This window comes from Dipodomys merriami, unplaced genomic scaffold, assembly GCF_024711535.1.
Source record: "Dipodomys merriami isolate MVZ:Mamm:240054 unplaced genomic scaffold, mDipMer1.0.p SCAF_31, whole genome shotgun sequence".
Taxonomy (NCBI): Eukaryota; Metazoa; Chordata; class Mammalia; order Rodentia; family Heteromyidae; genus Dipodomys; species Dipodomys merriami.
Genome location: NW_027204604.1, coordinates 10,416,898 through 10,440,281, shown reverse-complemented (window position 1 = coordinate 10,440,281; position 23,384 = coordinate 10,416,898). Strand labels below are relative to the sequence as shown.

Below are 23,384 nucleotides of genomic sequence, written 5' to 3'. Positions count from 1 at the left end.
TCCCTGGGGGGAAGAGAGGAGGGGAGGGCTGCCTTAGGAACCCCACTTGGAAGGAATCTCTTTATTGATTCCTGCCTGGTGGGGGAGACAGTAGATGTAGCAGCCTCAGATGAGGGTTAAGACTGGGAGAGGAAGAGGGCAAGAAAGAGGGGACCACCCTCCCCCCCAGGGCCCCTAGAGGGTGGCAAGAGGGGGTTCTTCCTCCTCTCCTCTCCTCTCCTGCCTCTCTTCCTCCCCTCTCCAGAGCCAGGCTCCCTAGTTGGGGTACAAGCTGAGGCCAAGGGGAGGTTCCCGCCCCCCACATACTGAGTGGAAGTTTAAAATCAGCCCCTCCCCATCCGCAGGTGCTGCATTTCTTTGTGGGCTTCGGTGCTCTGCTGAGCCCCCTGATCGCTGACCCCTTCCTGTCCGAGGCCAACTGCTTCCCTGACAATAGCACGGCCAATGCCACCTCCAGAAGCCACCCGTTCCACACCTCCCGGGTCCTAGGCCAGCACCACGCAGGAGCCCAGCCTTGGTCCAACCAGACCGTCCCTGGGCTGCCCACCAAGGAGGGGGCCGAGACCCGCGTGTCCTACGCCTTCTGGATCATGGCCCTCATCAATGTGAGTGTGATGGGAGAGGGGGGCGGACCCGGTGACCACGCGTGCATCCCGTGCCCCACCCCCACCCAGCTCCCACAGTGCAGACTTGAGATTCTGAGAAACATGCCCGGGCTGAGGTGTGCCCCCAGGAGGCCCGAGGGACGGAGAACTGGCCTGCTGGGGCCATCGCTAAGGTCCCTCGGTGGTGACCAGCTGTGTTTGCCGCTCTCGAGGAAGGTGCAGCGGAGGCTGAGGGTGGAGACAAGATGGCCGCAGAGGGCCGGGCCTGTAGCATAGAAGCAGAGGGAAGAGGCCACCTCCTCTCTGTGACTGGGCCGCAAGGACACCCCTATGGGTGTAAGGTAAAGTAACGCAGGCTGCTGATAAATGAGAACGCCATCTGGTATTCAGGCAGGAAGAGAAGTTTTATTTCTGAACTGCTGAGGGGCCATGCGTGGTGGAGAGCACATGGCTGAAAGGGGCAAGCAGAGGGGCGGGGGATGGGGGAGTGGGAGGTGCAGGGCAGGGGGGGAGGAGAAAGCGTGGCCAAGGTGGGCAAAAGGTGTGGCCACACTGGGTTCGGATGTGACCTCAGAGTCTCCGATGGGAGGCTTGACTGGAGTTGGCCCAGGAGGTGACCTGGGAGGAGGGGGAGGTGACTTCTTCCAGGTGTGCCGGTTGCCTAGGTGATCAGGTACTGGGCAGAGACTTAACCAAGAGCAGGGAGGAGTCTGCCCTGCCTTCCTGGGGTGGACCTTACAATGGGGTCTCTCACATGAGTCCAAATTGGAGCATAAAGCAGGTGGTAAACCCCCACACACCCCAGCTTGAGCAGTATCCCTTGGCCTCCTGGAGCATGGCACTTGGGTGGCAGCCTGTCGGGGGACAGAGGCCCCACTTGTCTCCCTGGTGCAGAGCCTCTTGGTGCCAGGCTGACTTGGCCTTCCAGGGGTATTGTCTACCCTGAAAGGAGCCCTCGACCCCCCCTCACCCCCCCCACCCAGTTTTGCTGAGCAGCAGCCCGAGAGGATGTTACAACCTTCCCTGGCTCAAGGCCTGGAGAAGGGTCTAGAAAGAGGGAAGTAGAGCTGGCAGCCCTGACTCCCAGACCGACCAGTCATTGCTTCTCTGTAACCCCTCTTCCCTGTGCCAGAAACTCCTGGGGGGCTCTCGTCAATGCGCCAGCGCCCTCTGTTTCTTCCCCTTTCTGCCCAGCTCTGTCATTGTTTGAAGCAATGAAGCTCTGGGCCTGTGTCTTAAGGGGTGGGGCTTGCAGAAGGAGAGGCTACTCTGCAGGCTGGCAACCCCAAGGCCCTGCTCAGGCCCGGGGTTTCCCCTCTCTCTCTTGCATACATCCAGCTGGGGGAGTGGGGAGGGGGGTGTAACTTGTGTGCCATAAGGATTTCCACATTTTCCCCCTGGATTGTATGTGAAAATGAAGGAAGAAAATGAGGCTGTGCATACAGTGGACATGGCCCTGCTCACCCACATGGCATTAGCTGGCATTGGGCTGGCACTGGAGCTCTGAATGCCACTGGGAAGCCTTTCCCACCCACCTCCCTGGAAAACCCCACTTGAGTGACCTCCCTTCTCCAGCTGTGTCTGCCTGGCCTTCTCCCAGGCCTCTGCCTTTGCAGGCCTCAGTATACATTTCCTGTTTCCCTAGCAACCAGTTCTCCCCACCCCCACCCCCGGCAGGCCTGGACTCCCTGGGGACAGAGACCTGGTCTCTTCCCACTCCCTCCTGGCTTCACAGCTGCCAGAGGCTGCCCAATCGTGACTTGTGCTGTTGTTGCTTCGTGAGATGTGAGATGGCGTTCACTAATGTAATCCTGGCTGATCTTGAACCCCTGGACTTAAGCCATCCTCCCAGCTTCACCTCTCCGTAGCTGGGATTATAGGTGTGTACCACCATATCCAGCCTTGACCTTGACTTTTTGTTTGTTTGTTTTTGCCAGTCCTGGGACTTGAACTCAGGGCCTGGGCGCTGTCCCTGAGCTTCTTTTGCTCAAAGCTAGCACTGTACCCCTTGAGTCGCAGAGCCACGGCTGGCTTTTTCCACTTATGTGGTTTTAAGGAATTGAACCCAGGGCATCATGCATGCTAGACAAGCACTCTACCACTAAGCCAGGGTCCCAGCCCTTACCTACTTTTGAGTGCATGCAAAAGCTCTCAAAATCGCGCTTGGGCTTTACCCCTGCTTATCTAGAGGAATTTGAGGGGATCCCCCAGGGCAGCATCAAGTCAGCTTCCATCTCTGCGTGGCCTCAGTGACGGTGCTCACCCACCCTCAGAGCCTTCTGCAGCTGCATGGGCAGCTTCCCTTCCTAAGCAAAAGGAGCGGAGCTGCAGCTGAGCACGGAGGACCGCGCTTAGACCCCACAAAGAGCTTCGGGGTTCAAAGCCAGCCAGGGCAAGAAAGTCCATGAGACTCTTATATCTCCAATGAACCACCAGAAAACCGGAAGTGGCCGCTGTGGCTCAAGTGGTAGAGCACTCACCTTGAGCTGGAGAGCTGAGGGACAGCGCCCAGGCCCAGAGTTCAAGCCCCATGACTGACAAAAAAATAAAAAAGAGCTTCGGGGTGGCAAGCTTGGTTAGATCTAGGCAGGGCCCCCGAGGGAGGCTTGGCAGCTTCTCCAGGCAACCTCGGAGGAAGTGCTCTGGGGAGTTCAGGGGAGACTAAGTGCCTCAGCATAATGAGCACAGACCTGAATGTTGACATGCGTCTGGCGTGATTGTGCACATGCATTTGTTAACCAAAAGGAATGTGTGTGTGTGTGTGTGTGTGTGTGTGTGTGTGTGTGTGTGTGTGTGTGTGTTCTAACCTTAGACACCAGGTACAAAGCAGAGTGAAGCAGAGCTCTGTGCCCTCTGGGCAGGGCAGTGCTGGGCAGGACCTGAGATGGAGGTGTTCCCAACACAGCCGGAACACCAGGCTGTAATCTCACCCTGCTCCAGCCAGCCGCGTGGCTAGGACTCCTTGCCTCTTGGGTCCAGGCTTTGAAAAGCCTTTCTGTCTTCTCAAGGAAATGGGTATGACAAGGGTTGGGCAGCATTTACCTCAAGCCTGCAGGGGTTGAGGGGCCTGGTTAGTGGACTGGAGCTGACTGTTTGTTGGTTTTGGTTGGTTTGCTAGTCCTAGGACTGGAACTCAAGGCCTTGGAGCTGTCCCTTAGCTTTTATTTGTGCTCAAGGCCAGCACTCTACCCCTTGAGTCACAGCTCCACTTTCAGCTTTTTTGGTGGTTCATTGGAAATTAGAATCTTGTAGTCTTTCCTGGCTGGGCTGGCCTTGAACCATGATCCTCAGATCTCAGCCTCCTGAGTAGCTAGGATTGCAGGGGTGAGCTGCCAGTGCCCGGCTTTGGAGCTGGTCTTTGCTGTAGTGGGAGCCACGTGGCCATACTATGTGCCGCATGGGGGTGGCAGCACACGGGGTGGAGGAAGACCGGAGGAAGACCGAGCCTGACGGACCCTCCTCCGCCCCCCAGCTTCCGGTGCCCCTGGCTGTGCTTTTCCTGCTGTCCAAGGAACGGCTGCTCACCTGCCCCCAGAGGAAGCCCTTGCTCCTGCCGGCGGACGAGCTGGCCCTGGAGACACGGCCCCCCGAGAAGGAAGACACCTCCTCGCTACCCCCAAAGTTTCAACTCTACCCAGGTGGGGGCCCCTGTGAATGATCCCAGTCTCCAGGCCCGCCCTGGGGGTCATGGGTAGAGCAGTCTTGGGCCCTGATAGGCTCATGGGACAGGAGGCGTTCACCTGACCCAGGCCCTGGCTGTGTTACCTTGGGGAAATGACTTGGCGTCTCTGAGTCAGTCGAGGTTGGCCAAGGACTGGGACAAGGACGCAGGCTGCTGCTCACAGAGTGTAGAAGTGGAGGCATGGAGGCGGTCAGGGGCTGGCCCGCCAGGACCCCTCTGTGTCCTGACCCAGGGTGCCCAGGAAGGGAGCCTCAGCCCTGTTCTTCCCGCCTCCCCCAGGGCATGAGGACCTGTTCAGCTGCTGCCAGAGAAGGAACTTCCGGGGAGCCCCTTGCTCCTTCTTTGCCATCCATATCTCAGCGGCCCTGGTGCTGTTCATGACGGACGGGATGACGGTGAGTCTGTCTGAGCATGCGTGGATGGCGGGGGGGGGGGGGTGCTCCATCTCCACACCGGGCCTGGACAGCAAGGGAAGAGAGAAGGTCTAGAAGACTCCTTCCGGGGTCTGCAGGTTCATCATGGGCTCCTTGCCCCCCTCCACACCCCAAGTTTGTTCACCACCCACTGGAAGCCCAGGCTCTGTCTTGGCCAGTTGTTTGATCATGGCTGGCCTGTTTTCATTTTTTGTCAGTGGGTTGTTTGTTTTACTGGTTATGGGGATCCGCATTTTTCAGGGGGGCAGAGTCCTGTTCTTCCGGTTAGAGGGCAGAGCGCCCAGCTTGCTGCTGTGCTGTCAGGCCTCACTGCTCAAGCTTGCAACCGGCATGAGCCACGGGCACGGGCGCCGCCGGGCTCTGTGGCTCCCGCCTGTCATCTTAGCTACCCAAGAGGCTGAGGTCTGAGGATCTCAGTCTGGAGCCCGTCTAGACGGGAAAGTCCAAGAGACTCTTATCTCCGGCTATTAGCTTCTACCAAATTGCTGGAAGTGGAGGTGTAGTTCAAGGATAGCCCTGAGATAAAAACACAAGACCCTATCTTAAAAATAACTTCAGTTAGCCGGGCGCCGGTGGCTCATGCCTGTCATCCTAGCTACTCAGGAGGCTGAGAGCTGAGAATCGAGGTTCAAAGTCAGCCCGGTCAGGAACGTCCATGAGACTCTTAATCTCCAATAAACCACCAGAAAAGCGGCAGTGGCGCCCAGACCCAGAGTTCGAGCCCCACGACCAACAAAAACAAATAAATAAAACAAATAAATAAAATAACCTCAATTATTGAAGGGCTGAGGGTAGGTTTGAGGTGATAGAGCACCTGCCTGCCAAGCACAAGGCCCTTAGTTCAAACAAACAAAAACCCAAATGACCTGGTGAAAAGTACTGGAGAACACACTTGGTTGACGTCCAGCTCCCAAGGTGACCTTGGGTGACCTTCTCCCTGCTCTCTCTCATCTGGAAAACGAGAGGTGTGCACACCGTTCTCTTAGCTACGGAGCAAGCACCTGTCTGCCCAAACCCCCAGGGAGCTGCAGAGACCCACCTGGGGGGCCCCCCTCCACCTCCGCACCTCGGCTGCTAGCCTCAGCTCCAGCCTGGCCCTTGGCTCCTGCTGAGCCTCTGGAGACAGTCGGTCCTCCTCAGTCCCCGACTTGTGCCCAGGCCGGGCTCAGGTGTGCTCAGCAAGGCCTGCTCCCCACAGGGGGCATATTCTGCCTTTGTGTACAGCTATGCAGTGGAGAAGCCGCTGTCCGTTGGACACAAGACAGCCGGGTACCTCCCCAGTCTCTTCTGGGGCTTCATCACCCTGGGGCGGCTTGCCTCCATTCCCATCTCCTCCAGAATGAGGCCAGCCACCATGGTGTTCGTCAACGTGGTAAGTGGCCATGCCTACGGACCTGCGATGCGCTGCTTCTGTCCACCACTGCCCTAGGACAGTTGCTTGGGTTTACGTGGCTAATGGGAAAAATAGAAGAGTGAGGGCAGCATCCAGGGAGCTGATGTCCCCCGAGCCCAGACATGGGAGGGAGAGGCCTGGGCGCTGGTGGACTGGGAAAGAGAAAGATTCTGACATGTTTCCTGCTGTAAAGTTGATTCAAGCATGGGAAAGAATGACTAGGGCGTGAGCAGCTATGGGATGGGCCCCAGCGGCTCAGCTCTCCGTCCCTGGCATGCTTCTGGAGGCAGAGGATTCCTCTGGCTGGCGCTGCAGGCTGCATCCCCCCCAGCAGGCAGAGCCGCTGCTCTGGGCCTGCGGTGGGTGTATGGCTGCAACCGTGTGGGAGTGTGGTGAGGAAGCTGCTCGCCTCACAAGCCAGAAGCAGGAGGCAGGAGACCCACAGTCCCTTTCCAGGGCTTGCCAATGACCTAGGGGCCTCCCGCGAGGCCCCTAGAACACTGTTCTGGTGACCAGGCCTTTATCGCACGGTCTTTCAAGATTGGAACTATAAGCCAGTCGCTGGTTACTCAGAAGGCTGAGATCTGAAGATCCAAGTTCAAATCCTGCCCAGCAGGAAAGTCCGTGAGACTCTTATCTCCAGTGCACCATACCAGAAAACTGGAAGTGGTGCTGTGGCTGGGAGTGGTAGAGCACTAGCCTTGAGAGGAAAAAGCTCAGGGAAAGTGCTCAGGCCCTGAGTTCAAATCCCATAACTGACCCCCCCCCCAAAAAAAAAGATAGCAAGAATGCTGCTTTGTTCTTTTCCTGGAGAGCCAAGTTTTGTTTTGTTTTGCTTTGCTTTGCTTTGTTGGAACTTGAACTCAGGGCCTTGCACTTGCTATTTTTGATGGTTATTTTGGAGATGGGGTCTTGCGGACTATTTCTGCCCAGGCTGGCTTCAAACCATGATCCTCCAGATCTCAGCCTCCTGAGCAGCTAGGATTACAGGTGTGAGCTGCTCATTTCATTTATTCTTTTTTGGGTTTTTTTTTTTTTTTTTTTTTTTTTGTCAGTCGTGGGGCCTGAACTCTGGGCCTGGACACTGTCCCTCAGCTCTTCAGCTCAAGGCTAGTGCTCTACCACTTGAGCCACAACACCACTTCTGGCTTTTTCTGTTTATGTGGTACTGAGGAATCGAACCCAGGACCTCATGCGTGCAAGGCAAGCGCTCCACCACTGAGCTACCTTCCCAGCCCCTAGTTTGCTCATTTCTTGTGTTTGAAGTACTCTTCAGTGACATCCTCGAGCTGAGATTTTTTGCAGTTCACTGCTCCACAGTGGCAGCCAACAGAGGCTGGCTGGCTTCTTCATGTTTCCTGCGCATTTCTGCCAGTTCAGAGCTGCACTGGAACTAGTCTAGTTGGCCTTAATGGCTTCTTGAATCCCCTGCTCTAGACAATGGCCATTGCACGGGGCCATCAGGAGACCTCTTGAAGAACAGTATTAGCCTACTCAGTAGTCCATTAGCCTACTCAGCAGAGCCATTTGGCTAGGGCCCTGGGTTTCAAAAGAAGCTGAATCTTTTTTTCCCTCCACAATCTTCAAATCAGGGCATTGCACTTTTCAGACAAGTGCTACCACCTGAGCCACGTCCCCAGCCCACTTTTCATGTAAGGTCCTAGCCTCAGACTTCAAAACTCTTAGCAATATCTACTGGATAGCTGGGATTATAGGTGAACACACACCACCAGGCCCAGATTATTTGTTGAGATGGGATCTTGCTAAATGTAGCAAAGTCTTGCCCAGGCTGGCTTTGAACTTCAATCCTCCTATGCCTCTCAAGTAGCTAGGATTACAGGTGTAAGCCACCACACTTGGCCCTGAAACTATATTCTTGTTTTGTTTTGTTTTGAATGCTGGGGATTAAACCTAGGGCTTCACACATGCTAAGCACATGCTCTGCCAATGAACTAGATCCAGAACATAACCAAGTCCAGGACCTTTCCCCTCAAAGCTGTAGAATACTATGGAAGATTGTCATCTCTTAGGACTGCATGACATGCCCACACATAGAACTGGGGGATAGTTCAGTGGTAGAACACTCACCTGGTATGCCTGAGGTCCTGGGTTCTATCCCAGCATCTTCTCTCTCTCTCTCTCTCTCTCTCTCTCTCTCTCTCTCTCTCTCTCTCTCTCTCTCTCTCTCTCTCTCTCTCTCTCTCTCTCTCTCTCTCTCTCTCTTTCTCTCTCTCTCTCTCTCTCACATTCTCTCTCTCTCTCTCTCTCTCTCTCTCTCTCACACACACACACAGAACCTTCCTGTGTCTCCTTGAGCTTCAGAGTAGGAACATTGCAGTGCCTGGTCAGTCCACAAGGTGGCGATCAAGTCACACAGCTCTGCTCTGCTCCTGGAGCAGGGAGAGAGGGAATCCCTTGGTTTTTCCTTTCACCGGGGATGCCCAGCTTTCTGGTTCCTAATGGCCTCCACTTCTGCAACAGGTGGGCGTGGTGGTGACATTCCTGTTGCTGCTTATTTTCTCCTACAATGTCATCTTCCTGTTTGCGGGGACAGCGAGTCTGGGCCTGTTCCTGAGTAGTACCTTCCCCAGCATGCTGGCCTACACGGAGGACATTCTCCAATACACAGGTGAGTGTCGGGGACCCCTCCACTCCTGCACCGTCTTCCTGTGTGTCTTCCAGCAGGAGGGTCCCTACCCCACCTCCTGACTGGCAGGGCATTTTCATAAAGGAGGATGGCTGCCTACAGGAACCCGCCACTTCAGGCCACACAAGCACTTAGCCATTCTTTTCCATTTTATTTTTTATCCATGTGGGAATATCTCTGGATATGCTGACATAGTGTGCATCAGGGGTGTGCCAAATTCAAAGCAAAAACTTATTACCCCTTTCCTTTGCCTCCCTGCTAAGTGTGTTCAGATGAGATCTATTGTATGTGTGTTTGGGGAGGGGGGGGGCTTGAGCTCAGGCCTAGGCACTGTCCCTTAGCTTTTTTGCTCCATACTAGCGCTATACCACTTGAGCTACAGTTCCACTTCTGGCTTTTTGGTGGTTAATTGGAGATAAGAGGCTCATGGACTTTGCTGCCTGGGCTGGCTTCGAACTATGATCCTCAGATCTCAGTTTCCTGAGCAGCTAGGATGGTAGACGTGAACCACTGGCACCCCGCCTTAAAAATGATCATGCTTAGAAATTTTATCATCACCCATAGAAGTAACTGGAAATGTCCAGTGGTTAGCAATTCAGCTGTAAGGTGTGTGATTTCTTTAGAGGGGCAAGGAGGTTGGTGTATCAGGGGTAGAGCAACCAGCGCATTTATCCAACCTAGTTATCCAGTCAGGAGACAAGAAAACCCAAAGAGAACCGCCCAAATAATGTTAACACCCAGCGTCATCACTGGTCACTAGGAATAAAACACTTTCTATCATAAATTTCCACATTGTTTTCAAAATACACTAGTTTGCTTATTCATTTTGGTGGTCTTTGGGTTGAAACTCAGGGCCTGGAGCTGCTTAGGCAACTCTCTACCACTTAAGCCACATCTCCAGCCTTAAGTTTATCTTAATGGTGAAAGCAGGGCTAGAGATATAGCTCAAGTGGTAAAGTGCCTGCCTAGCAAGTATGAGGTCCTTAGTTCAAATCCCAGCAACACCAAAAAAAGTAGTATCTGCTCATTACAAACTCTTCAAACTGCTGGGCACTGGTGGCTCACGCCTGTAATCCCATCTACTCAGGGCTGAGATCTGAGGATCGCAGTTTGAAGCCAGCCTGGGCAAAAAAAAAAAGTCTGTGAGACTCTTACCTCCAATTAACCACAAAAAGCGGGAAGTGGAGCTGTGGTTCACATGGTAGAGCACTAGCCTTGAGCACAAAAAGCTCAGGGACAGCACTCAGGCCCAGAGTTCAAGCCCCAGGACTGGCAAAAGAAAAACAAAATAGTCCTCAAATTGCACAAGCATATTTTCAGGCAGCCAGGAAAAGTAGCTGAAAAGAATCCTTTTAGCAGTTTTTCTTCCCATTGACTTCTTGAGAATCTATTACACGTGGTTATTCACATCCAAATGAAAGCCAGGCACCGGCAGCTCACACCTGTAACCTACTCAGGAAGCGGAGTTCTGAGGATGGAGGTTTGAAGCCAGCCCAGGCAGACAAATCTCCAAGACTCACTCTGAAGTCGGGGCCCTGTAGCCAAAGAGGTTGTGGCTAGTCAGTGAGAGCCGGGCTGCGAGCCCTCACTGTACTGCCGCCATCCAACCAGAGCCTCTGTGTCCGGCAGGCTGTGCGACCACGGTGCTGGTGACAGGGGCTGGAGTTGGCGAGATGGCCCTGCAGATGCTGGTCGGTTTGGTATGTGGGGCCCTGTGGGGGAGGGCGCCTCCAACAGGTGACAGCCAGCTCCCTCTAAACCCACGCTGGGGCCTCCTGAGCCCAGGAAGCCTGCAGGGCCCCAGGCCACACTTGAAAGCTGAGCCTCCAAATGTGAAATCGGGAGACAGGTCCAAAGCAAACACCGGTGGAGTCTGGCAGGGAGGCAGGAGGGGACCCAGAGTAATGAGCCTGGACAGCGTGCCCCACACCCAGGGTCCTTTCCACCCTTGCTGCTGGGACCCCAGCCTCCTGCCAGGAAGTGCCACGCACCAGCTTTGCCTGCTATCTTGTGTGTGTGTGTGTGTGTGTGTGTGTGTGTGTGTGTGTGTGTGTGTGTGTGAGTGTGCATGCACACACGTGTGTCAGTTCTGAAGCTTGAACACTCAGAGCCTGGGTCCTGTCCAGTTAGGCCTAAGGGTAATAGAAACACCTGGTGTGACTGGCAATCCCATGATGCTGTGGGGATTTATCGAAAGTTCCAGAACTCACAGCTCAAAGACTACAAAGGGTGGCCAGATCCAACCTTAGCCTCCGGGCAGGACTTTCTGCCTCCAGATGCATAACCTTGGAAAAGCCAAGACGCCTCTCCTCTGAGTTCCTGTTGGGGGGTGAGGGGTGTCTCACCTTGATGGAGTCTGCCAAGCCAAGCGGCCTGGGAGGTTCTGGGAGGTTCTGCTCCCGCTCACCTCCCACGTGGAGTTTTAATGGCCTGTGTCTGTGTGTTTTCCCCTTTGGCAGATCTTCCAGGCCCAGGGCAGCTACAGCTTCCTGGTGTGTGGTGTGATCTTTGGCTGCCTGGCTTTTGCCTTTTACGTCTTGCTCCTGTTTTTCCACAGGATGCACCCCGGGCTCTCTTCTGGTAAGGAGAGAATCCGTTTCTACACAAGGGGAGGAAAACAGAGTGGGGCGGGGAATCAGGGAAGGCGGTGGGGGTGATCTTAATACACCGGAAATACTGTTCTGTTCCAAGCAAAATGCAAGGAAATGTTTATTTTTCTACAGCTTCCTTTCCCTCCCCTTCCTGCTCTCCCTGGGATGGTCACACTGGACTCTGAAGGCCGGTGGGGGAGGGGGTTCACTCATGGTTTCTCCATGAGCAGAGGGGCATAGACTAAGAGTCCACCTTCCAGCATCCCCCGTGCATGCGACCAGGGGCCAAAAGTCTCTTTCCAGCCTGTTTAGGGCCGGGGCAGCAGAGCCTGCCTCCCTGGCCGGAGCTGTCTCATTGGCCATCCCTCCTTACAGCTCTGAATTTTGATTTTGATCCAAATCACATCTTCAAAAATTAAAATAATAAGAGGCCTTCAGGCCAAATGGCAGAGAAAAGCTCCTTTGGGGCTGAATCACCGCCTAAGAATAGTTTCTCTCCCAGACCCCAGGCAGGGGGAGTCCCGGGCTGTTCTCTATCCTGACCGCTCCCCCGCCCTCCTGCCCAGAGCCCTCAACTCCAGCAGGGACTGTAGTCATGTGCACAGCCTGGTCTTAAGTGAAGTCACCCCCCCACCCCCAGTGTGCTCACTGGATGGATGGATCCACCCCCCTAAAAGAAAAACCACTTAGTACTGAGGCCTGGAAAGACAGAGGGTCTCCCAGAATCACATCTAGCATGGCAGGTACCAGTCACTAGGTCCGCCCTTAGCACCACCTGAGCCAGCCCTCTACTTTTAGCTATTTGCTAGTTAACTGGAAGTGATCTCACAGACCTTCCTGTCTGAGCTGGCTTCGAACTGCAAGCCTCAGATCCCAGTCTTCTGAGTAGCCAGGATTACAGGTGTGAGCCACCAGCACCCGGCTCTGCATTCCTTTCTCATGGGAGGCAAACACAAATGCACATTCCCTTCGCCCTAGACTCTAGTCTTGACAAAGCGCCTCCCCCAAGTTTGCCAGAACTTGTACGTCTGACTCGTTCCTCCACTCGGTGCTTGCAAATGAGCCCCGGAGGCAGAGAACAAGAAACTTGGTCAGCTCTCAGAAAAATGCTGCAGCGTTTGGGAGATCCCCAGACACACTGCCGGCTCTATTTAACTGTTTGCTTTCTCCTCTTAGTTTCTACCCAAGACAAGCCACTGGGCCTGGAGAATTCTGAGTGCTACCAAAGGTGAAACAGGGTACAGGAAGCAGGTGAAGACCCCAACCTCCTCAGCATCAAGGTGACCATGCTTCATAGGAAGCCAGAGGTCTGCAGGGAAGAGGCAGGCCTCCCTCCCTGCCTTGCTTGAATCCACTTACACTCGGTTGGACAGAAGAAATTAAATCGACTTTCCGGTACTGGGTCCTTCCCCAGGAAATCATTAGATGCAGACTGGACCTGACATTTCCAGTTGCTCTCCTCTTCCCTGGTTCAGACCCACTGTCCACAACACCCGGAGGGGAGGGCAGGACGCAGCTCACGTCGCTTCATGCATGGACCCAGACCCTGGGTTTGCGATCACTTTTAGTTTCCGTTTGGGAAAATAGGCTGAAATGATAAAGCTTGATGATTATCACTACATGTAGATAGATATATATATTTTTAAATCAAAACAAATCTCATTATTCTCTGGCATGTTCAAAGGATGTATGTGATTTTTTTTACTCTGGATTTATGTCCAGAGTCCTTCTGGTTCTTGCTGAAGTTCGGTAACCTAAGATATCACATGAAGTTCAGTCTTTTTGTTTGTTTCTTTTGTGCCAGAACTGGGGTTTGAACTCAGGGCCTCACACTACCTTAGTTTTGTTTTTGTTTTGTGTCTTGTTTTGTTTTTGCTTAAGGCTAGAGCTCTACCACTTGAACCACACCTCCACTTCTGAGAAGTTGAATCTTGCTCCTTTGGGACACCGATTTGGCGGCTAGCTCACACCTGCTTTGTCCTTCCATTTTCATTTTGAGAGCCGGTTGTTAAATACAGCCCTAACCAAAAGTTAACTCCTATCGAACCAAGTAAAAACAAAGCCAATAAATGCTCAACACTTAACATTTCCTAACTCTTGAGGTTTGGGATGCGTGTGCTCGTGGGAGGTGGGGTCACTGTGAGGTGGAGTGCAGCCCGGTTGCCCCCCAGCTCCAGGCGCTCAGTGAAGGCATTTGGTAGCTACGATTGGCCGTGGTGGAGTATTTACGTCCACAAACACTCTGCAGCCAAAGCTGCCAAGCGCAGCTGCTCCCCCAGGGAGCCAGCTGCAGCCACTCTGCAGCTCACCGCTGCTTACTACCAGTGCGGCAGCGCCAGAGGTCACCTGCAGCCAGGAGCTGGCTGGCCTATTCTTCTTTAAGGACATTGACTAGCACCAAGGAGTTTCGACATTAGTGGAACTGTGGCTCAAGTGTAGAGTGTTCCATCTTTTACTTATAGAGGAGGGAAGAATTGTGCCAATCCTGGGGCTTGAACTCAGGGCCTGGGAGCTATCCCTGAGCTTTTTTGCTCAAGCCTAGGACTCTACCACTTGAGCTACAACTCCACTTCCAGCTTTTTGTTTGTTTGGTTGGTTTTTTTTTTGTTTTTTTGTTTTTTGGGTCTGGTTGTGGGGCCTGAACTCTGGGCCTGGGCGCTGTCCCTCAGCTCTTCAGCTCAAGGCTAGCGCTCTACCACTTGAGCTACAGCGCCACTTCCGGCTTTTTGCTTATGTAGTGCTGAGGAATCGAACCCAGGGCCTCATGCATGCAAGGCAAGCACTCTACCACTGGGCCACCTTCCCAGCCCCTGTTTGGTTGGTTTTTAAAGGTGGTTAATTGGAGATAAGAGTCTCACAGACTTTCCTGCCTGGGCTGGCTCTGAACTGCAATCCTCAGACCTCAGCCTCCTGAGTAGCTAGAATTACAGGCATGAGCCAGTAAGCGCCTGGCTAAAGGAAAACTTCTATAGCAGGTCAAGGTCTTGTCTTTTAGAAAAGGCTGGGAGTACTGAACAAGTTCCAGCTGCGCAGAATCCAGTGGGCAGGGCCATCCATGACCTCCAGCTCCCATGCACAGCACAGGGCAGTGATAGCAAAGGCAGCTCACCCGCTCAGGAAGCGAGGTGACTTCTGGAAGCAGAGAAACAGCTGTTGCCTACGCAGCCTGCCTGCACTTTCTCTATGTACGTGTGTGTACAAAGGTCACACTGCAGTGGATCGTGGCTCTGGGCTTCCTTTCCTGTTCCAAGAGCTGTAATTCAGCGCCTGACACTACAAGTTTTTTTGTGTGTTTTTCTTTCCTGAGCATCTGGCCGGAGAGCCAGGTCAAGTGCTGACCTCACTTCTAGCTGCGCAGCTCCAGGCAGGCCACATTGTGTCCAACCTCAACTGTTTTGAACCAGGAAAGTGGAATTCCTAAAAGTACCCTACCTCACAGGAATTCTTGGAAAAATTAAAGGAATCTGTATAAAGCACATGTTATTTTACTGACACAGAAATTGCATCATCAATATCAAGTCATTTTTAAAGCCTCAACAGCTTAGAAATTGTTCGTGTTTTGGTACATCTTTATTGTAAGTCAAACAGATGCAATGTCTCTGGAAAGGGGCCGGTGTAGGTGGGTCATAACTCTTGTCTGTAAATACTTGAAGTATCAGATACTGGCCAAATTTAAATGTGCAATCTCACTAGAGACTGAGGGGGGCAAAGAGGATGCAGATGTATTTTTCTTGAGTTTTTTTTTCAAGAAAACATCTTTTTTTATACAGATTTAGAAAGAGAATCCATGGCTGTATGTAACTTGTGATTCATTTGTTTATTAGAGTCAATAAGATTAAAACAAATTTGGGTTTCTTTCCTAAAATATTTTAACCCTAATGTATTACCTATTAAGAGACAATCGACCTTTTATATTAAAGCTCAGAAACAAATGGCTTAATGTGTTTCACAGACACAAGTCGCTCGTTACTATGGGTTTTATATATATATATATATATATATATATAAGTTTTGGGGGTTTGGGGTTTTTTTTTAGTAGGTCATGGGGCTTGAACTCAGGGCCTGGGCACTGTCCCTCAGCTCTTTCACTCAAGGCTAGTGCTCTACCACTTTAAGCCACAGCGCCACTTCTGGTTATCTGGTGGCTAATTGGAGAAAAGAGTCTCACAGACTTTTCTGCCTGGGCCAGATTTGAACCTCAATCCTCAGATCTCAGCCTCCTGAGTAGCTAGGATAGGATTACAGGCGTGAGCCCAGCTTATATAATGTATGTATATATGTATATATATACATATATACATATATGTACATATATATACATATATACATATATATACATATATACACACACACGCACTATATATATATATATATATATATATTTATATATATATATAGTGTGTGTGTGTGTGTGTGTGTGTGTGTGGAGAGAGAGAGAGAGTGCACGCACCAGTGAGAGCAAGTGTAGAGATGGAACTCATATTTGCTAAGTAAGCTCTTATGGCTACTGGTATATTCAAAGCAAACTCCTGAAACAGACAAGAATGCTAGAAGCCCAGAAGTGGCGCTATGGCTCAAGCGGTAGAGTGCTAGCCTTGAGCTGAAGAGCTGAGGGACAGCACCCAGGCCCAGAGGTCAAGGCCCATAACTGACAAAAAAAAAAAAAAAAAGAAGAAAAAAAACACAGCAAGAATGCTAGAAGCCCGTATTCCCTCTGACACTGGTACAACTATAAGACTTTGTGAGATGATGGTTCCTGGGCCATTCTGGTAGCAGTGGAGATGAATGGTGCTAGACAAAAGCTCTTTTTATTTTGTCAGCTGTCGGACTTGAACTCTGGGCCTGGGCACTGTCCCTCAGCTCTTCAGCTCAAGGCTAGCGCTCTACCACTTGAGCCGCAGCACCATTTCCAGTTTTTCTGAGTGGTTTATTAGAGGTAAATGTCTCATAGACTTTCCTGCCCATGCTGGCTTTGAACTGTGATCCTCAGATCTCAGCCTCCTGAGTACCTAGGATTACAGGCATGAGCCATAGGCACCCGGCAAAAGCTCTATTTTTTAAGGTCAAGCCAACCCAACTTGCAGCCACGCTCTGAGAGTGGGATGGAAATCAAGGCTTCCAATGCACAAGGTCAGGTCTGAGGCTGTTCTAACACTGGAGGGCCCAGGCATTGCCCGACAGTCCTGTGTTCTACATGATTGGTTTATGCCTTGATCTGGGGTGTCAAGAAGGCTATTAGATACCAGTCTAGTGCTGTATTACAATGCAAGTCAAGACTAAAGAGAACAATTTTGTGGTCAGATACCTAGGGTTCCAAGTGAAGGGTTATGAATATAGAGAGGCTGGAAGGCCAAGCTTTAGAGTTCTTCAACACTTGAAGTTTACAAAGAACGGATCTTTGTAACGGTGCCCAGTAGCTCACACCTATAATCCTATTCAGAAGAGGCTGAGATCCTCCTATTCAGGAGACTCATGACTCAAAAGTCCACGTCTTTGTCTCCAGTTAACTACCCCAAAAAAGATACTAGTAAAGCTGTGGCTCAAGTGTAGAGTGCTAGCTTTGAGCAGAAAAGCTCAGTGACAGTGAGTTCAAGCCCCAGGACCAGCATAAAAATAAAAATGAAAATGAAAAAACAAAAAAAAAGAGGTAGAGCCAGAGCTAGAAGCAGGTTTGGGGAATATGTGGTTTCCTGCCTAGAGGGTAAGTGACGAGTAACTCACTAAGAGGAAGTAGTGCGGGTACGGCACGTGCGGACTGGTGAGGTCCAGCATCAGACACTGGACTTGGCAAGCCCAAAGGGGACCTGGGCTAGAGCCGAACACCCAGCAACTTCCTCACCATGAGGGCCTGTACCCCAGCACAGCTGCTGGAGATCTTCCTACCTGTTCCATTTTCCAGTTTTATCCACCCTTTCCCCGCCCAATCTACTTTACAGTGAATCCAGGTCAGGTCAGTTTCCCAGGCTTACTTCAGTAAGTCTGGCCCATCAGTTCTCTTCTGATTTCTTTTTTTTTTGGTCGATCATGGGTCTTGAACGCTGAGCCTGAGTACTATTCCTCAACTCTTTAGCTCAAGGCGAGTGCTCTACCACTTGAGCCACAGCACCATTTCCAGTTTTCCAGTGGTTAATTTGAGATAAGAGTCTCGTGGACTTTCCTGCCCAGGCTGGCTTTGAACCGAGATCCTCAGATCTCAGCCTCCTGAGTAGATACAATTACAGGCATGAGCCACTATCACTGGGCTCTTCTGATTTCTTTTTGCCAACAATCACTTTACAGTCTCCCTCCTTACTTAAGACTAAATCAACCATCAAGTGGTTGAAGACCCGATTTTACTCATAGCCACTAGCAAAATGGTAATCTCCTAACCCAATTAGCATGGATGAAAATACAGCAGAGACCACCTTAATAGACATGAGAGAAAGGCAATCAGAAAATCCTTTTGTTAAAAATATTTATTTAAAAAAATACAATTGTCCATATCTAGTTACACATGTATCTATTAACATACATCTATAATTTTGGACTTTGTAAATTCACTACAGTGCTTTCATAAAATCAGCCTGCGATATACAAAGCAAATTCCTGTCAGTTCTTACATAAAATAGTTTTTTTAAGTATCAATTTTTCTTAAAAGATACATATCACTATTACAGAATTTAACAAAATTTTTGCATAAAACTTGGGAAGCAATAGAAATAATGTTTACCCGACCAGTTACTCAGAGCAATCCCTTACAATGTCTGGAGATGTGCTGAGCACACTCCAGGTTTTCTTTTAAAAGCAGCACATTACAAAGCCCTGGAAGCGCCAGTGCATCCCTTCCCTCCCAGCCCGGCTCCCATGTTGGCTGCAGAGACGGAACCCAAGGCCTGAGCTACAGGTGTCAACTCCAGATGCGTCCCCGTTCCCTAACCATTAAGTGCAGCTGCTCAGCTAAAGGACAGGAGTTTTGTCCACCATTTACCATTTTCATTTTTTTTTCTTTTTCTTTTTAGGAAAAAGAAAAGTGATTTTAATAGTTAAAGGTCTCCCTAATGTCCATTAAAACGAAATTAAGTAAGTAATAACACTTTAACCATTTCTCAATCTTTTGGGTAGGTGCACGTATATACTGCATCTGGTTGGTTATAAAAAGTGGGGTATGGTGGATCTCGTGGAATGGATTTCAGGAAACAAGAGGGAAAATAAACACAAAGTACTCTTCTCAGCTGGGCTGAGCAGCCTGTCAAGTTCTTCCCATCACGCACCCAAACTAAGACACACACAAATACAGTACTTCCTTAGTTCCGATGCTAACATGGAAATCACTGCAGTACCCACAGCACAATGTCCATTTGCAAAATTACACAGCAGATGAAGGAATGAAGAGTTTATACCTCTTACGTGATATCCATACTTTAACCCACATTGTGGTTCCAGTCTCACGGTGGTTAAATCACCTGTGGTGTATAAATCCCCTACAGTTATTTCCCACTGGTCATGCAGTCCTAGCTGTCTGTTAGGAGGGCCTTAAAAAAAAAAAAAGATCTAGTAGAAATTTATTAGCCTGTTCTTCAAAATACAAAGGTAAGCTGAGTGTGCTGGCGCGTTTCTGTAGTTTTAGCTTCCAAGAGGCTGAAGGCAGGGAGATTGCTTGAACCCAGGAGTTCAAGGCCAGCTAGGCAACACAGTGAAACCCAAGCTCAAAAGCAGAAAGGGGGGGGGGGGGGGGAGAGACAGAAGGAAGGAAGGAAGAAAAGGAAGGAGGGAGGGAAAGAAGGAAAGGAAGGAAAAAATAAAAACTATACATTCTTTTTGATTATCTGGTAAATAAAGGGCACAATCTTAAGAAACTAGTTTTTAACCCAAAATTTTGCTTTAAATCAAAACTAACCAGTAAGAAAAATGAATGGGCTGAGTTTCGTAGTTAACCTTTCCTACCTAAATAAATGAAACTGCTGGAAGGCAAAAGTGAAGAAATGCGATTGTCATCCAGGGGTGGACTAAATAAAAGAGTCTCTAATAATCAAAGGGTAATCATATTTGTTTCTACCCTTAATGTTAATTCCACTAATACTGAAGAGGGAAGTTGGTAAAACATGCTATTCTATCACATACACAATGAATGTAAGAAATGAATGTACACAGAGGCCACTTGTAATACTGCCCTCAAAACAATGAAATGTCTGAGAAGGGACTGTGTTCCCTACACAGCAGGCACTGAACAATGATAAAGCAGGAAGAAAACAAAAAAAAACCTTGTAACTGGATATGTTTCTAATGTTAAGTATAGGCTATCAACTGCAACTTATCTTGAAAACCATAAATGTCTACAAAGCACAATACTGAAAGCTTGTAATTGTCTAACATCTTCTCCAAAACAACACACCTTACAGAACCTAGAATGGCCCAGAACATAATCCACTTACCCCTTGGCTACTCAAGCTCCCAAACACAAGTGAGAAATTAGTCCTACTTCCCTGACCCCTGATATCCTGAAGTTAACATTAAATAATCATTAAGTGCTTCCAGTTATTAAAAATGAGCAGTGCTAATAGTGCCACTTGATTAACACTAGTATGGCAGCCTCCCCCTGACTTCTGAACAGGGGCCATACAACACACCAAGTGTCTACCTTTACCCCATCTAAAGATCCCAGGCCTGGGAGGGCAGAGCTCAGAACCCTAACAGGGATGAAAGCCACGGCAGGCCTTGCTGAGATGGGAACAAGCGAAGCTGAGAAGGCAGGCGGTCCTCATCATCCCTGTAGCTTCCGAGAATGCTGCTTATGCACAGCCACAAGTCCTCCACTGCCATACGAACTCCTGGCCAAAGCGCTGCATTTCAGAACTGCTCTAGTCTATTTACACCTGGACCTAATGAGAGACTTCATAAGAAAGCAGATGAATGTGGAAACTTGAAGAACAGACATCCTTAGGTGCCCAACAACACATAAACTAGAAGAAAATTTAAGATGATTTTGTTTAAAGTATGTCACAGTTAGGTGCTGTGTTTTTAAAGTGGTGGCAAGCAATCAGTCTTTAAGGCCTATGATTCTGTATCTTTAGATCCGAAGTGAGCAAGGCATTCATCTTTAAAAAGTGGCAACTACAAAGTGCAGGCCATTTTTTTTTTTAGTTTTAATATAAGAGTAGGATCCATCTTAGTCTAGAGGATGGAATAATACATGTTCTCTCTGAAAAATAGATTTACACACACTCAGTCAAAACAGCAATATATGCTGACACAATACGCAGTATATACTGACACAATACACACTCAGACACTAAATCAGAAGATAGAAATGTTGTAATCTTTCAAAGCTTTAAACCTAAGTCTTGATACGTATTCCATTAAAAAAAAATTAATGTTCAAGAGAACTTGTTTGCATCCTCGTGAATCTCTTTGTTAATCTTTCACTTCAAGCCATGGGGTCTGGTGTCTAGCTGCCTGGCTGTGATGCCCTATGTTTGTCTGATTGCCACACTATAGAGTAAAGGCAAATACGTTGGGTGCTATGACTCACTCCTGTAATCCTAACTAGTCAGGAGGCTGAGATCAGAGGATTGGTGAAGTTCAAAAAAAAGTCAGCCTGGGCAGAAAAGTCCAAGAGACTCCTCTCTCCAATTAACCACCAAAAAAATGGAGTTGTGGCTCAAATGGTAGAGTGCTAGCTTTGAGTGAAAAGCACACACACACACACACCCCAGCTTGAATTGACTGGTTTCTGGAAGTGAAAAGCACGCACACACACACACGGTTTCTGGAAGTGAAAAGCACACACACAGGTTTCTGGAAGTGAAAAGCGCGCGCACACACACACACACACACACACATACACACATACACACACACACACACACACACATACACACACACACACACACACACACAGCTTTCTGGAAGTTCAAAGCCAGCATTTCCCCTTACACACAAACCAGAAGTGAAAAGCGCGCACACACACACACACACACACACACACACACACACACACACACACACACACACACACACACACACACACACACACACACACACACACACACACACACACACACACACACACACACAGAGCTTTCTGGAAGTTCAAAGCCAGCATTTCCCCTTACACACAAACCAGACAGGATTTCCATTGTTCATGAGGGCTAAGCAGGAATGGCGGCACCCTGAAAGTGGTTTATTTCTAGCAGGCTAACCACATGATGCACTTAGCTTCAGAAAAAGCACATGGCTGCAGACAGAGCACTGGAAAGGCCCTTCATCCACCTCTCTCAACTGCTGTTCACAGGCCAAAGGATAACTAGGCCAGCCACAGGTTCCACTGGGGACAAGTAGTGGAATTGTATCCTCCATTCCTTGTTTAATGCACCATCACCCACAAAATTCCCAGACTCTTAAGGTGAAGTAAAACTTAACTTTCAGTCAACAGGGCTCCAACGATGTTGGAGAACAGAGAAGCTCCTGGGCAGTGCTGAAAATCTATGTGTTGATCTCAGAGCTACAAGATAACACACACTTTCCATAAAACCCATTTTCTGAAGACACAATTATGGTTGGTTGCCCTGTGGATCATTCATTGTCCTGTGGATTGAACTCTTAACTGCTCAGTTCCATCTGAGAAAGAATGCATTCTAAGCACACCTCAGCCAATAGACTACAACATGCAGTCTTTTTAACCTTCCTTTTGGCCCAGGAGATTCACTCAGACCCCAGGTCTCCTCTCAGAACCCCAGGTCTCCTCTCAGAACCCCAGGTCTCCTCTCAGAACCTGTGCTAGGCTCACACTTGTTTCCCCACATAAAAATGCTCTAGATTTCTGCCATGGAATTTAGTTAATAAAGTGATTAAACAGAAGCAGCCAATCAAGCAAAGAATTCCTTCAAATACTGAAATACTACACGCACACACAAGTAAAAAACACAATATATGCAAGGACCTCAAAGTTGTTATATATTTTGCCATAAAGTAATTCTGAGTTTGTGGGTAGAATACAAAACCAAAAGCAGATTAGGAAATTAAAAATAAGAGTTATGCCTAATACAATGATGAAAGAGACAATAGGCTATCAAAAAAAAAAAAAAAAACCAACCAATGTGCATGATGTTCTAGAGAACATTTGTTAATGGGTTACTTGGCAACTTACACAAAAGAATGAGAAATTTCAAAAGCTGAGGACTTTTCAAATTTTCAAAAAGAACGTGAAATTTCAAAAGCCTCTCCTGGAAAATTCCAAGTCTCTTTCTAGGCCTCTGCCACATATCACACATAAAACAAACATGGCTTGCCAAGATTCAAGTGAGAAGTCCTGTGGACATGGGGGTATGTGGTCTGGGTCCTGCTGAGCAGGAAGGGCATCACGGATCTGCTGCACAGCACTGAACCTGGGGCCTTCCCTCACCTGCCGGGAGACTATGCAGAATGCATGCCAGGTTATTATAAACTTCACAAAAGCACAGAAGGATTAATATGGTTTTTTTGGTCGGTCATGCGGCTTGAACTCAGGGCCTGGGCACTGTCCCTGAGATTTTTCCGCTCAAAGCTAGCACTCTACAACTTTGAGCCACAGCACCACTTCCGATTTTATTTTATTTATTTTTTTTTTTGGTCGGTCGTGGGACTTGAACTCTGGGCCTGGGTGCTGTCCCTCAGCTCTTCAGCTCAAGGTGAGCGCTCTACCACTTGAGCTACAGCGCCACTTCCGGTTTTCTGGTGGTTTATTGGAGATAGGAGTCTCACGGTCTCTCCTGCCCAGGCTGGCTTTGAACTGCGATCCTCAGATCTTAGCCTCCTGAGTAGCTAGGATTACAGGCGTGAGCCACCAGCGCCCAGCTTCCACTTCCGATTTTATTGTGGTTAATTGGACCTAAGAGTCTCAACATGGACTTTCCTACCTGGGCTGGCTTTGAATCTTGATCCTCAGCTCTCAGCCTCCTAAGTAGCTAGGATTGCATGAGCGAGCCACCAGTGTGCCCAGCTCCCATAAGGATTTTTAAGACATAAATTTCTGGGGCTGGGAATGTGGCTTAGTGGTAGAGTGCTTGCCTAGCATT

At 49.5% G+C, this 23,384-nt stretch overlaps 1 protein-coding gene across 1 annotated transcript in view; it reads left to right on the top strand.

Annotated features, from left to right (window-relative positions):
- The window catches only part of Mfsd4a (major facilitator superfamily domain containing 4A), a 28,566-nt gene extending 13,677 nt beyond the window's left edge, over nt 1-14,889 (top strand). Inside the window, exons 3-10 of the mRNA XM_070041679.1 lie at nt 345-605; nt 4,078-4,243; nt 4,567-4,682; nt 5,920-6,093; nt 8,596-8,743; nt 10,391-10,461; nt 11,221-11,341; nt 12,529-14,889. Coding sequence (XP_069897780.1) covers nt 345-605; nt 4,078-4,243; nt 4,567-4,682; nt 5,920-6,093; nt 8,596-8,743; nt 10,391-10,461; nt 11,221-11,341; nt 12,529-12,584 — 1,113 coding nt within the window. The 3' untranslated portion in view covers nt 12,585-14,889. The remainder of the gene's footprint in view (nt 1-344; nt 606-4,077; nt 4,244-4,566; nt 4,683-5,919; nt 6,094-8,595; nt 8,744-10,390; nt 10,462-11,220; nt 11,342-12,528) is intronic.
- Nucleotides 14,890-23,384: the final 8,495 nt, after the last annotated feature.